This window comes from Ranitomeya imitator, chromosome 4 (genome assembly GCF_032444005.1).
Source record: "Ranitomeya imitator isolate aRanImi1 chromosome 4, aRanImi1.pri, whole genome shotgun sequence".
Taxonomy (NCBI): Eukaryota; Metazoa; Chordata; class Amphibia; order Anura; family Dendrobatidae; genus Ranitomeya; species Ranitomeya imitator.
This window is the reverse complement of record NC_091285.1, coordinates 15,962,341-15,976,140: the sequence shown is the minus strand read 5'-3', so window position 1 is coordinate 15,976,140 and position 13,800 is coordinate 15,962,341. Positions and strand designations below refer to the sequence as shown.

The window sequence follows — 13,800 nt, the reverse complement described above, 5'->3', positions numbered from 1 at the left end:
ACAGCCTCTCCCACGCTGAGCTGCACAGTAGTATAAACTTTGGACAGCCTTGCCCACGCTGAGCTGCACAGTAGTATAAACTTTGGACAGCCTCGCCCATACTGAGCTGCACAGCAGTGTAAACTTTGGACAGCCTCGCCCACGCTGAGCTGCACAGTAGTGTAAACTTTGGACAGCCTCACCCATACTGAGCTGCACAGCAGTGTAAACTTTGGACAGCCTCGCCCACGCTGAGCTGCACAGTAGTGTAAACTTTGGACAGCCTCACCCATACTGAGCTGCACAGCAGTGTAGACTTTGGACAGCCTCTCCCACGCTGAGCTGCACAGTAGTGTAAACTTTGGACAGCCTCGCCCACGCTGAGCTGCACAGTAGTGTAAGCTTTGGACAGCCGCTCCCACGCTGAGCTGCACAGTAGTGTAAACTTTGGACAGCCTCGCCCACGCTGAGCTGCACAGTAGTGTAAACTTTGGACAGCCTCACCCACGCTGAGCTGCACAGTAGTGTAAACTTTGGACAGCCTCGCCCACGCTGAGCTGCACAGTAGTGTAAACTTTGGACAGCCTCGCCCACGCTGAGCTGCACAGTAGTGTAAACTTTGGACAGCCGCGCCCACGCTGAGCTGCACAGTAGTGTAAACTTTGGACAGCCTATCCCACGCTGAGCTGCACAGTAGTATAAACTTTGGACAGCCTCGCCCACGCTGAGCTGCACAGTAGTATAAACTTTGGACAGCCTCGCCCATACTGAGCTGCACAGCAGTGTAAACTTTGGACAGCCTCGCCCACGCTGAGCTGCACAGTAGTGTAAACTTTGGACAGCCTCGCCCATACTGAGCTGCACAGCAGTGTAAACTTTGGACAGCCTCGCCCACGCTGAGCTGCACAGTAGTGTAAACTTTGGACAGCCTCACCCATACTGAGCTGCACAGCAGTGTAAACTTTGGACAGCCTCGCCCACGCTGAGCTGCACAGTAGTGTAAACTTTGGACAGCCTCACCCACGCTGAGCTGCACAGTAGTGTAAACTTTGGACAGCCTCACCCACGCTGAGCTGCACAGTAGTATAAACTTTGGACAGCCTCGCCCACGCTGAGCTGCACGGCAGTGTAAACTTTGGACAGCCTCGCCCACGCTGAGCTGCACGGCAGTGTAAACTTTGGACAGCCTCGCCCACGCTGAGCTGCACAGTAGTGTAAACTTTGGACAGCCTCACCCATACTGAGCTGCACAGCAGTGTAGACTTTGGACAGCCTCTCCCACGCTGAGCTGCACAGTAGTGTAAACTTTGGACAGCCTCGCCCACGCTGAGCTGCACAGTAGTGTAAGCTTTGGACAGCCGCTCCCACGCTGAGCTGCACAGTAGTGTAAACTTTGGACAGCCTCTCCCACGCTGAGCTGCACAGTAGTGTAAACTTTGGACAGCCTCTCCCACGCTGAGCTGCACAGTAGTGTAAACTTTGGACAGCCTCACCCACGCTGAGCTGCACAGTAGTGTAAACTTTGGACAGCCTCACCCACGCTGAGCTGCACAGTAGTATAAACTTTGGACAGCCTCGCCCACGCTGAGCTGCACAGTAGTGTAAGCTTTGGACAGCCTCGCCCACGCTGAGCTGCACGGCAGTGTAAACTTTGGACAGCCTCGCCCACGCTGAGCTGCACAGTAGTGTAAACTTTGGACAGCCTCACCCACGCTGAGCTGCACAGTAGTATAAACTTTGGACAGCCTCGCCCACGCTGAGCTGCACGGCAGTGTAAACTTTGGACAGCCTCGCCCACGCTGAGCTGCACGGCAGTGTAAACTTTGGACAGCCTCGCCCACGCTGAGCTGCACAGCAGTGTTATCCCGGAGACAGCATATCATTACTAATTATTATTAATACTGACACTGTCTTTCCAAAGCTTTCAGGTTATACTCCTGGAATCCCCTTTTAGGTCGCCTGAACAATAATATTAGTGCAGATTTGATGGTCAGGTCCTTATGGGCTATCTACATTAGCGTGTTGGCTTCCCTTTCCTGGCTTTCCCATTCTTTTCTATGGTAGTGGGCCGGGCTCGGAATATGTCTCCTGCCCAGTCCAGGCGGAGCTTAAAATGGCAGCAAAACTATAAATTTTAGGTCCAGGAAACAGACATTTGGAGTTATGTTTAACCTTCTTGTTCTTCAAGTCACATCTATAACGGGAAGTGAATCATATCTGTGCATAAATATTATATGGATGGACATGCCCTTTAAGTGACCTGTCAATCAGGCCTGTAGTTCTGGGGTGAGAGATCACCAAGTGTCGTAGTAAACTACCGATGAGTTCATTTATGGCCCCATCTTGTAAGAATACCTGAATGTTTCCCATTAGATTCTCAACATGTGTCTGCTTCCCCTGAAATCTACACACGGTGACTCCGGTAACACAATTATGTAAATAGCTGATTAAGGACATAATTGCATTAAGAAACTTGACAAAACTGATCGCTACATCCTGCAACAATGTCACGCATCCTCCCGGCGCCCATAACTTACAGCTCGCAGGTCGTTCTTTGTTAACGGACCGCTCCGCTAATTCCCGGGAGACGGAATTAGATTTTAATGGATATCATTTGAATATCAAATGAAAGGATTTGTTCTCTGGAGTGCGCCAGGGGTGACACGTATCCATTATCCTGAAAGGGGAAAGACAGGAGGGGGAAACGGGAGATCTCGCTGCTGTTCCTCTACTCTTTGTAGTAAAACTAATGTCAATTTTCGTGCCGTCTTTAAAAGCCTTGGAGTGGGGGCGAGAAACACAAAGAAGCGATGAGCCGAAGATAAACTACAATGACACTTCGCTTACCGCTGCCAAAGACACCGAGTTTCGGATCCTGAAAATCTGAGACGTCTCACAGTTGAGGGTTTGCTGCAATGTATGTGAGCTATGCTGTCAGTTTACTCTGTAACTTCACTGACACACTGTAACAGATTTGCTCTCCTTAGGCATTTAGCTCACAAGGGATTGTCTATACCGCAGCTATTAGAAATATTAGGACTGAGTTATTATAGGCTCGATCATAACTTAGAAAGATCTTGAAGATAGTGTGTAATTAAAGTGCTTTTCTCAAGATCATTCTTCAAGAGCACACCGCTCCCCAGCCTCCTGGTAGCATTAGCACACCACATTCTGGAGAGTACACCACTACACCTGCCTCTCAGCAGCATTATCGCACCACATTCTTCATTAGAGCACCACTCCCCAGCCTACCAGCAGCATGAGCCCAACACATTCTTCAGGAGCGCACCACTCCCCAGCCTCTCCATAGCATGAACACACCACATTGTTCAGGAGCTCACCGCTCCCCAGCCTACCAGCAGCATGAGCCCAACACATTCTTCAGGAGCACACCACTCCCCAGCCTACCAGCAGCATGAGCCCAACACATTCTTCAGGAGCTCACCGCTCCCCAGCCTACCAGCAGCATGAGCCCAACACATTCTTCAGGAGCTCACCACTGCCCAGCCTCTCCATAGCATGAACACACCACATTCTTCAGGAGTGCACCACTCCCCAGCCTACCAGCAGCATGAGCCCAACACATTCTTCAGGAGCGCACCACTCCCCAGCCTACCAGCAGCATGAGCCCAACACATTCTTCAGGAGTTCACCGCTCCCCAGCCTACCAGCAGCATGAGCCCAACACATTCTTCAGGAGCGCACCACTCCCCAGCCTACCAGCAGCATGAGCCCAACACATTCTTCAGGAGTTCACCGCTCCCCAGCCTACCAGCAGCATGAGCCCAACACATTCTTCAGGAGCTCACCGCTCCCCAGCCTACCAGCAGCATGAGCCCAACACATTCTTCAGGAGCTCACCACTCCCCAGCCTCTCCATAGCATGAACACACCACATTCTTCAGGAGTGCACCACTCCCCAGCCTACCAGCAGCATGAGCCCAACACATTCTTCAGGAGCTCACCACTCCCCAGCCTACCAGCAGCATGAGCCCAACACATTCTTCAGGAGCTCACCGCTCCCCAGCCTCTCCATAGCATGAGCCCAACACATTCTTCAGGAGCTCACCACTCCCCAGCCTACCAGCAGCATGAGCCCAACACATTCTTCAGGAGCTCACCGCTCCCCAGCCTACCAGCAGCATGAGCCCAACACATTCTTCAGGAGCGCACCGCTCCCCAGCCTCTCCATAGCATGAGCACACCACATTCTTCAGGAGGGAACCGCTCCCCAGCCTCATGGCAGCATGAGCCCAACACATTCTTCAGGAGCTCACCGCTCCCCAGCCTACCAGCAGCATGAGCCCAACACATTCTTCAGGAGCGCACCACTCCCCAGCCTCTCCATAGCATGAACACACCACATTGTTCAGGAGCTCACCACTCCCCAGCCTACCAGCAGCATGAGCCCAACACATTCTTCAGGAGCTCACCACTCCCCAGCCTACCAGCAGCATGAGCCCAACACATTCTTCAGGAGTTCACCACTCCCCAGCCTACCAGCAGCATGAGCCCAACACATTCTTCAGGAGCTCACCACTCCCCAGCCTACCAGCAGCATGAGCCCAACACATTCTTCAGGAGTTCACCGCTCCCCAGCCTACCAGCAGCATGAGCCCAACACATTCTTCAGGAGCGCACCTGTTATGTGTGCTAATGACAGGTGTTATGAAGGCAATCCAGAAACACAGTGTGCTTAGCGATCAGAGCGCACACAGTGATCTGACAAATACCCAAAAATACAAGAACGAGCTCTGAGACGTGGAAACTCTGTAGACTGCACACCAGATCCTATCCTAAACACAACTAAAAGCGGCTGTGAATTGCGCCTAACAACTACCTAGGCAACTCGGCACAGCCTAAGAAACTAGCTAGCCTGAAGATAGAAAAATAGGCCTGACTTGCCCCAGAGAAATTCCCCAAAGGAAAAGGCAGCCCCCCACATATAATGACTGTGAGTAAGATGAAAAGACAAAACGTAGGGATGAAATAGATTCAGCAAAGTGGGGCCCGATATTCTAGGACAGAGCGAGGACAGTAAAGCGAACTTTGCAGTCTACAAAAAACCCTAAAGCAAAACCACGCAAAGGGGGCAAAAAAAACCCACCGTGCCGAACTAACGGCACGGCGGTACACCCTTTGCGTCTCAGAGCTTCCAGCAAAACAAAAGACAAGCTGGACAGAAAAAAAGCAACAAAACAGCAAAAAGCACTTAGCTATACAGAGCAGCAGGTCACAGGAACAATCAGGAGAAGCTCAGATCCAACACTGAAACATTGACAAGGAGCAAGGATAGCAGCATCAGGCGGAGTTAAGTAATGAAGCAGTTAACGAGCTCACCAGAACACCTGAGGGAGGAAGCTCAGAAGCTGCAGTACCACTTGTGACCACAGGAGTGAATTCAGCCACAGAATTCACAACAGTACCCCCCCCTTGAGGAGGGGTCACCGAACCCTCACCAGAGCCCCCAGGCCGACCAGGATGAGCCGCATGAAAGGCACGAACAAGATCGGAAGCATGAACATCAGAGGCAAAAACCCAGGAATTATCTTCCTGAGCATAACCCTTCCATTTAACCAGATACTGGAGTTTCCGTCTAGAAACACGAGAATCCAAAATCTTCTCCACAATATACTCCAATTCCCCCTCCACCAAAACCGGGGCAGGAGGCTCAACAGATGGAACCATAGGTGCCACGTATCTCCGCAACAACGACCTATGGAATACATTATGTATGGAAAAGGAGTCTGGGAGGGTCAAACGAAAAGACACAGGATTGAGAACCTCAGAAATCCTATACGGACCAATAAAACGAGGTTTAAATTTAGGAGAGGAAACCTTCATAGGAATATGACGAGAAGATAACCAAACCAGATCCCCAACACGAAGTCGGGGACCCACACGGCGTCTGCGATTAGCGAAAAGTTGAGCTTTCTCCTGGGACAAGATCAAATTGTCCACTACCTGAGTCCAGATCTGCTGCAACCTATCCACCACAGAATCCACACCAGGACAGTCCGAAGACTCAACCTGTCCTGAAGAGAAACGAGGATGGAACCCAGAATTTTCAAAAAAAATGGAGAAACCAAGGTAGCCGAGCTGGCCCGATTATTAAGGGCGAACTCAGCCAACGGCAAAAAGGACACCCAATCATCCTGGTCTGCAGAAACAAAACATCTCAGATATGTTTCCAAGGTCTGATTGGTTCGTTCGGTCTGGCCATTAGTCTGAGGATGGAAAGCCGAGGAAAAGGATAGGTCAATGCCCATCCTACCACAAAAGGCTCGCCAAAACCTTGAAACAAACTGGGAACCTCTGTCAGAAACAATATTCTCAGGAATGCCATGCAACCGAACCACATGCTGAAAGAACAAAGGTACCAAATCAGAGGAGGAAGGCAATTTAGCCAAGGGCACCAGATGGACCATTTTAGAAAAGCGATCACAGACCACCCAAATGACTGACATCTTTTGAGAAACGGGAAGGTCAGAAATGAAATCCATCGAAATATGTGTCCAAGGCCTCTTTGGGACCGGCAAGGGCAAAAGCAACCCACTGGCACGAGAACAGCAGGGCTTAGCCCTAGCACAAATCCCACAGGACTGCACAAAAGTACGTACATCCCGTGACAGAGATGGCCACCAGAAGGATCTAGCCACTAACTCTCTGGTACCAAAGATTCCAGGATGACCAGCCAACACCGAACAATGAAGTTCAGAGATAAGTTTATTAGTCCACCTATCAGGGACGAACAGTTTCTCTGCTGGACAACGATCAGGTTTATTCGCCTGAAATTTTTGCAGCACCCGCCGCAAATCAGGGGAGATGGCAGACACAATGACTCCTTCCTTGAGGATACCCGCTGGCTCAGATAAACCCGGAGAGTCGGCCACAAAACTCCTAGACAGAGCATCCGCCTTCACATTTTTAGAGCCCGGAAGGTACGAAATCACAAAGTCGAAGCGGGCAAAAAATAACGACCAACGGGCCTGTCTAGGATTCAACCGCTTGGCAGACTCGAGATAAGTCAAGTTCTTATGATCAGTCAATACCACCACGCGATGCTTAGCTCCTTCAAGCCAATGACGCCACTCCTCGAATGCCCACTTCATGGCCAGCAACTCTCGATTGCCCACATCATAATTACGCTCAGCGGGCGAAAACTTCCTGGAAAAGAAAGCGCATGGTTTCATCACTGAGCAATCAGAACCTCTCTGTGACAAAACCGCCCCTGCTCCAATCTCAGAAGCATCAACCTCGACCTGGAACGGAAGAGAAACATCTGGCTGACACAACACAGGGGCAGAACAAAAACGACGCTTCAACTCCTGAAAAGCTTCCACAGCAGCAGAAGACCAATTAACCAAATCAGCACCCTTCTTGGTCAAATCGGTCAATGGTTTGGCAATGCTAGAAAAATTACAGATGAAGCGACGATAAAAATTAGCAAAGCCCAGGAACTTTTGCAGACTTTTCAGAGATGTCGGCTGAATCCAATCCTGGATGGCTTGGACCTTAACTGGATCCATCTCGATAGTAGAAGGGGTAAAGATGAACCCCAAAAATGAAACTTTCTGCACACCGAAGAGACACTTTGATCCCTTCACAAACAAAGAGTTAGCACGCAGGACCTGAAAAACCATTCTGACCTGCTTCACATGAGACTCCCAATCATCAGAGAAGATCAAAATGTCATCCAAGTAAACAATCAGGAATTTATCCAGATACTCACGGAAGATGTCATGCATAAAAGACTGAAACACAGATGGAGCATTGGCAAGTCCGAACGGCATCACTAGATACTCAAAATGACCCTCGGGCGTATTGAATGCAGTTTTCCATTCATCTCCTTGCCTGATTCTCACCAGATTATACGCACCACGAAGATCTATCTTAGTGAACCAACTAGCCCCCTTAATCCGAGCAAACAAGTCAGATAACAATGGCAAGGGATACTGAAATTTAACAGTGATCTTATTAAGAAGGCGGTAATCAATACACGGTCTCAGCGAACCATCCTTCTTGGCTACAAAGAAGAACCCTGCTCCCAGTGGTGATGACGATGGGCGAATATGTCCCTTCTCCAGGGATTCCTTCACATAACTGCGCATAGCGGCGTGTTCGGGCACGGATAAATTAAATAATCGACCTTTAGGGAATTTACTACCAGGAATCAAATTGATAGCACAATCACAATCCCTATGCGGAGGTAGAGCATCGGACTTGGGCTCTTCAAATACATCCTGATAATCAGACAAGAACTCTGGGACCTCAGAAGGGGTGGATGACGAAATCGACAAAAATGGAACATCACCATGTACCCCCTGACAACCCCAGCTGGATACCGACATGGAATTCCAATCCAATACTGGATTATGGGTTTGTAGCCATGGCAACCCCAACACGACCACATCATGCAGATTATGCAACACCAGAAAGCGAATAACTTCCTGATGTGCAGGAGCCATGCACATGGTCAGCTGGGCCCAGTATTGAGGTTTATTCTTGGCCAAAGGTGTAGCATCAATTCCTCTCAATGGAATAGGACACCGCAAAGGCTCCAAGAAAAACCCACAACGTTTAGCATAATCCAAATCCATCAGATTCAGGGCAGCGCCCGAATCCACAAACGCCATGACAGAAAACGACGACAAAGAGCATATCAAGGTAATGGACAGAAGGAATTTGGACTGTACAGTACCAATGACGGCAGACCTAGCGGACCGCTTAGTGCGCTTAGGACAATCAGAAATAGCATGAGTGGAATCACCACAGTAGAAACACAGACCATTCAGACGTCTGTATTCCTGCCGTTCAACTCTAGTCATAGTCCTATCGCACTGCATAGGCTCAGGTTTAACCTCAGGCAGTACCGCCAAATGGTGCACAGATTTACGCTCGCGCAAGCGTCGACCGATCTGAATGGCCAAAGACAAAGACTCATTCAAACCAGCAGGCATAGGAAATCCCACCATGACATCCTTAAGAGCCTCAGAGAGACCCTTTCTGAACAAAGCTGCCAGCGCAGATTCATTCCACTGAGTGAGTACTGACCATTTCCTAAATTTCTGACAATATACTTCTATATCATCCTGACCCTGGCACAAAGCCAGCAAATTTTTCTCAGCCTGATCCACTGAATTAGGCTCATCGTACAGCAATCCGAGCGCCAGGAAAAACGCATCGACACTACTCAATGCAGGGTCTCCTGGCGCAAGAGAAAATGCCCAGTCTTGAGGGTCGCCGCGCAAAAAAGAAATAATAATCAAAACCTGTTGAATAGGGTTACCAGAAGAATGAGGTTTCAAGGCCAGAAATAGCTTACAATTATTTTTGAAACTTAGAAACTTAGTTCTATCTCCAAAAAACAAATCAGGAATAGGAATTCTTGGTTCTAACATAGATTTCTGATCAATAGTATCTTGAATTTTTTGTACATTTATAACGAGATTATCCATTGAAGAGCACAGACCCTGAATATCCATGTCCATACCTGTGTCCAGAATCACCCAAATGTCTAGGGGAAAAAAAAAAAAGTGAACACAGAGCAGAAAAAAAAAAAATGATGTCAGAACTTTTTCTTTCCCTCTATTGAGAATCATTAGTTTGGGCTCCTTGTACTGTTATGTGTGCTAATGACAGGTGTTATGAAGGCAATCCAGAAACACAGTGTGCTTAGCGATCAGAGCGCACACAGTGATCTGACAAATACCCAAAAATACAAGAACGAGCTCTGAGACGTGGAAACTCTGTAGACTGCACACCAGATCCTATCCTAAACACAACTAAAAGCGGCTGTGGATTGCGCCTAACAACTACCTAGGCAACTCGGCACAGCCTAAGAAACTAGCTAGCCTGAAGATAGAAAAATAGGCCTGACTTGCCCCAGAGAAATTCCCCAAAGGAAAAGGCAGCCCCCCACATATAATGACTGTGAGTAAGATGAAAAGACAAAACGTAGGGATGAAATAGATTCAGCAAAGTGGGGCCCGATATTCTAGGACAGAGCGAGGACAGTAAAGCGAACTTTGCAGTCTACAAAAAACCCTAAAGCAAAACCACGCAAAGGGGGCAAAAAAAACCCACCGTGCCGAACTAACGGCACGGCGGTACACCCTTTGCGTCTCAGAGCTACCAGCAAAACAAAAGACAAGCTGGACAGAAAAAAAGCAACAAAAAAGCAAAAAGCACTTAGCTATACAGAGCAGCAGGTCACAGGAACAATCAGGAGAAGCTCAGATCCAACACTGAAACATTGACAAGGAGCAAGGATAGCAGCATCAGGCGGAGTTAAGTAATGAAGCAGTTAAGGAGCTCACCAGAACACCTGAGGGAGGAAGCTCAGAAGCTGCAGTACCACTTGTGACCACAGGAGTGAATTCAGCCACAGAATTCACAACACGCACCACTCCCCAGCCTACCAGCAGCATGAGCCCAACACATTCTTCAGGAGTTCACCGCTCCCCAGCCTACCAGCAGCATGAGCCCAACACATTCTTCAGGAGCTCACCGCTCCCCAGCCTACCAGCAGCATGAGCCCAACACATTCTTCAGGAGCTCACCACTCCCCAGCCTCTCCATAGCATGAACACACCACATTCTTCAGGAGTGCACCACTCCCCAGCCTACCAGCAGCATGAGCCCAACACATTCTTCAGGACCTCACCACTCCCCAGCCTACCAGCAGCATGAGCCCAACACATTCTTCAGGAGTTCACCGCTCCCCAGCCTACCAGCAGCATGAGCCCAACACATTCTTCAGGAGCTCACCGCTCCCCAGCCTACCAGCAGCATGAGCCCAACACATTCTTCAGGAGCTCACCACTCCCCAGCCTACCAGCAGCATGAGCCCAACACATTCTTCAGGAGCGCACCGCTCCCCAGCCTCTCCATAGCATGAGCCCAACACATTCTTCAGGAGCTCACCACTCCCCAGCCTACCAGCAGCATGAGCCCAACACATTCTTCAGGAGCTCACCGCTCCCCAGCCTCTCCATAGCATGAGCCCAACACATTCTTCAGGAGCTCACCACTCCCCAGCCTACCAGCAGCATGAGCCCAACACATTCTTCAGGAGCGCACCGCTCCCCAGCCTCTCCATAGCATGAGCACACCACATTCTTCAGGAGGGAACCGCTCCCCAGCCTCATGGCAGCATGAGCACACCACATTATTCAGGAGCTCACCACTCCCCAGCCTCTCCGTAGCATGAGCCCAACACATTCTTCAGGAGCTCACCACTCCCCAGCCTACCAGCAGCATGAGCCCAACACATTCTTCAGGAGCGCACCACTCCCCAGCCTACCAGCAGCATGAGCCCAACACATTCTTCAGGAGTTCACCGCTCCCCAGCCTACCAGCAGCATGAGCCCAACACATTCTTCAGGAGCTCACCGCTCCCCAGCCTACCAGCAGCATGAGCCCAACACATTCTTCAGGAGCTCACCACTCCCCAGCCTACCAGCAGCATGAGCCCAACACATTCTTCAGGAGCGCACCGCTCCCCAGCCTCTCCATAGCATGAGCCCAACACATTCTTCAGGAGCTCACCACTCCCCAGCCTACCAGCAGCATGAGCCCAACACATTCTTCAGGAGCTCACCGCTCCCCAGCCTCTCCATAGCATGAGCCCAACACATTCTTCAGGAGCTCACCACTCCCCAGCCTACCAGCAGCATGAGCCCAACACATTCTTCAGGAGCGCACCGCTCCCCAGCCTACCAGCAGCATGAGCCCAACACATTCTTCAGGAGCGCACCGCTCCCCAGCCTCTCCATAGCATGAGCACACCACATTCTTCAGGAGGGAACCGCTCCCCAGCCTCATGGCAGCATGAGCACACCACATTATTCAGGAGCTCACCACTCCCCAGCCTCTCCGTAGCATGAGCCCAACACATTCTTCAGGAGCTCACCACTCCCCAGCCTACCAGCAGCATGAGCCCAACACATTCTTCAGGAGCTCACCACTCCCCAGCCTCTCCGTAGCATGAGCACACCACATTCTTCAGGAGCGCACCGCTCCCCAGCCTCTCCATAGCATGAGCACACCACATTCTTCAGGAGCGCACCGCTCCCCAGCCTCTCCATAGCATGAGCACACCACATTCTTCAGGAGCTCACCCCTCCCCAGCCTCTCCCTAACATGAGCACACCACATTATTCAGGAGGGCACCACTCCCCAGCCTCTAAGTAGCATGAGCATGCCCTCTCACCAGCATGCACACACCAAATTAGTCAGGGGCGCACTGCTTCCCGACCTCTCAGCAGCATGAGCACACCTCATCCTTCAGAATCGCAGCCCTTTCCAGCCTCCTAACAGCATGAGCACAACCGATTCTTGAGCCCTGCACCACTCCACAGCCTCACACCAGCATTAGCTCACCGAATTCTTTAGGAGCGCACCGCTCCTCAGCCTCTCTGCAGCATGAGTGTACCACATTCCTTAAGAACACACCGCTCCTTTGCCTCCCAGCAGCATGAGTGCATCAAATACCTAAAGAACGCCCTGCTCACCAGTTTCCCAGCAACTTTTCCTTTGAAACTTCGTCGGAGGACGGAGAAACTTGCCAGATCCAGCGAGCCAGCCAGCTTCTAAGCAGCTCTTACAAGCTCTACAGCAAAGAGCTTGTAAGTACTCCCGCTTTTCCTAGGAGACCGACCACCACTGCAACCTATCAGTGGTGGCTGGTCTCTTAGGCAATGAGCTGTAAGTAATAGAATTAAAAATCCTTCCGTTTTGCAGTTTTACCCATTTAGTAAGAAGAGATAACCCCTTTGTCAAATATAGTAGGAAAGTGTTGTGCCCCGGAATCAGTTTTTTTTTTTTTTAGTGGACCCTTTTATTAAAATATGATTTTCCATAGCCTTATTGATAGTAAGCCCTCTTAAAGTTATTTTTGCTTTCCTTAAAGGGATCCCACCCTAAAAGTACCAAATACGGCAGTTATTCGTACCGAAACCCCTTTATGTGAATCTCTCTTTAGAAAATGTCAATGACTGGTACCAAAGACGAAAGCATTGCCGTTTCGTTCTTGTCCTTCGCAGGAGAAACCCGCTGCACTTCCACCTGATCGCAGACTCCATTGCCAAGCAGATCCTGGCCACGCTTTTCGAAACCTGGATGGTTCCTGCGGTGCGTGTGGATTTTTACGACGCCGATGAATTGAAGGTGAGAAATAAAACTTAACAACTCCCAATGCGCAATCAAAATAAATTGTTCAACCCTCCAGATATGAGCGCGGGCGCCGCTCATCTAATGAAGCCAGGAATCGAAATCCTTCTATAGACGGAAGGTTGGAAATAATGCACCTACCTAAATGAGCTGGCGCCCGTGCCAGGCAAATCTGGGCAGGCGCCAGGGACGGCCGAGGGTCCGTGACGGTGTGGTAGGCTTGTCAGCCCCCTCTCTAGGATATCCTTATGCCTTATTGTTTGCGGAGAGCTGGGGTGCTCTGTCTTGTGGGGTGGGTGATGGTCCTGGGTAATGGCGCCGGCACTCAGAGGGTTAATAACCCATCCGCCATCTTATGAGATTTGTGCCTCCGTATGCTCCTGGTCACATCTAATCACTTCCACTTGTGAAAATCTAAGAGGTCCCGGCAGCTGTGGCCCCATAGTGACTGCATTCAGGATGGGGGGTGGGGTTGGGACCCCCCATCTCTATGATGCAACTACTAACACAACCATCCTCCGTATAACTGATGAATATAACATAGCTATCCTCCATATGACCGAGCGATATAAATAAAGGCTATCTATATGTCGGGTGGGTTTACCATCACATGGTATAACACAGCCAATCAGGAGGGACTGTCATAGC

At 50.1% G+C, this 13,800-nt stretch overlaps 1 protein-coding gene across 1 annotated transcript in view; it reads left to right on the top strand.

Annotated features, from left to right (window-relative positions):
* LARGE1 (LARGE xylosyl- and glucuronyltransferase 1) overlaps positions 1 to 13,800 on the top strand; it is a 434,916-nt gene that overhangs the window by 245,986 nt on the left and 175,130 nt on the right. The window contains exon 5 of the mRNA XM_069763144.1: positions 13,026 to 13,149. Coding sequence (XP_069619245.1) covers positions 13,026 to 13,149 — 124 coding nt within the window. The remainder of the gene's footprint in view (positions 1 to 13,025; positions 13,150 to 13,800) is intronic.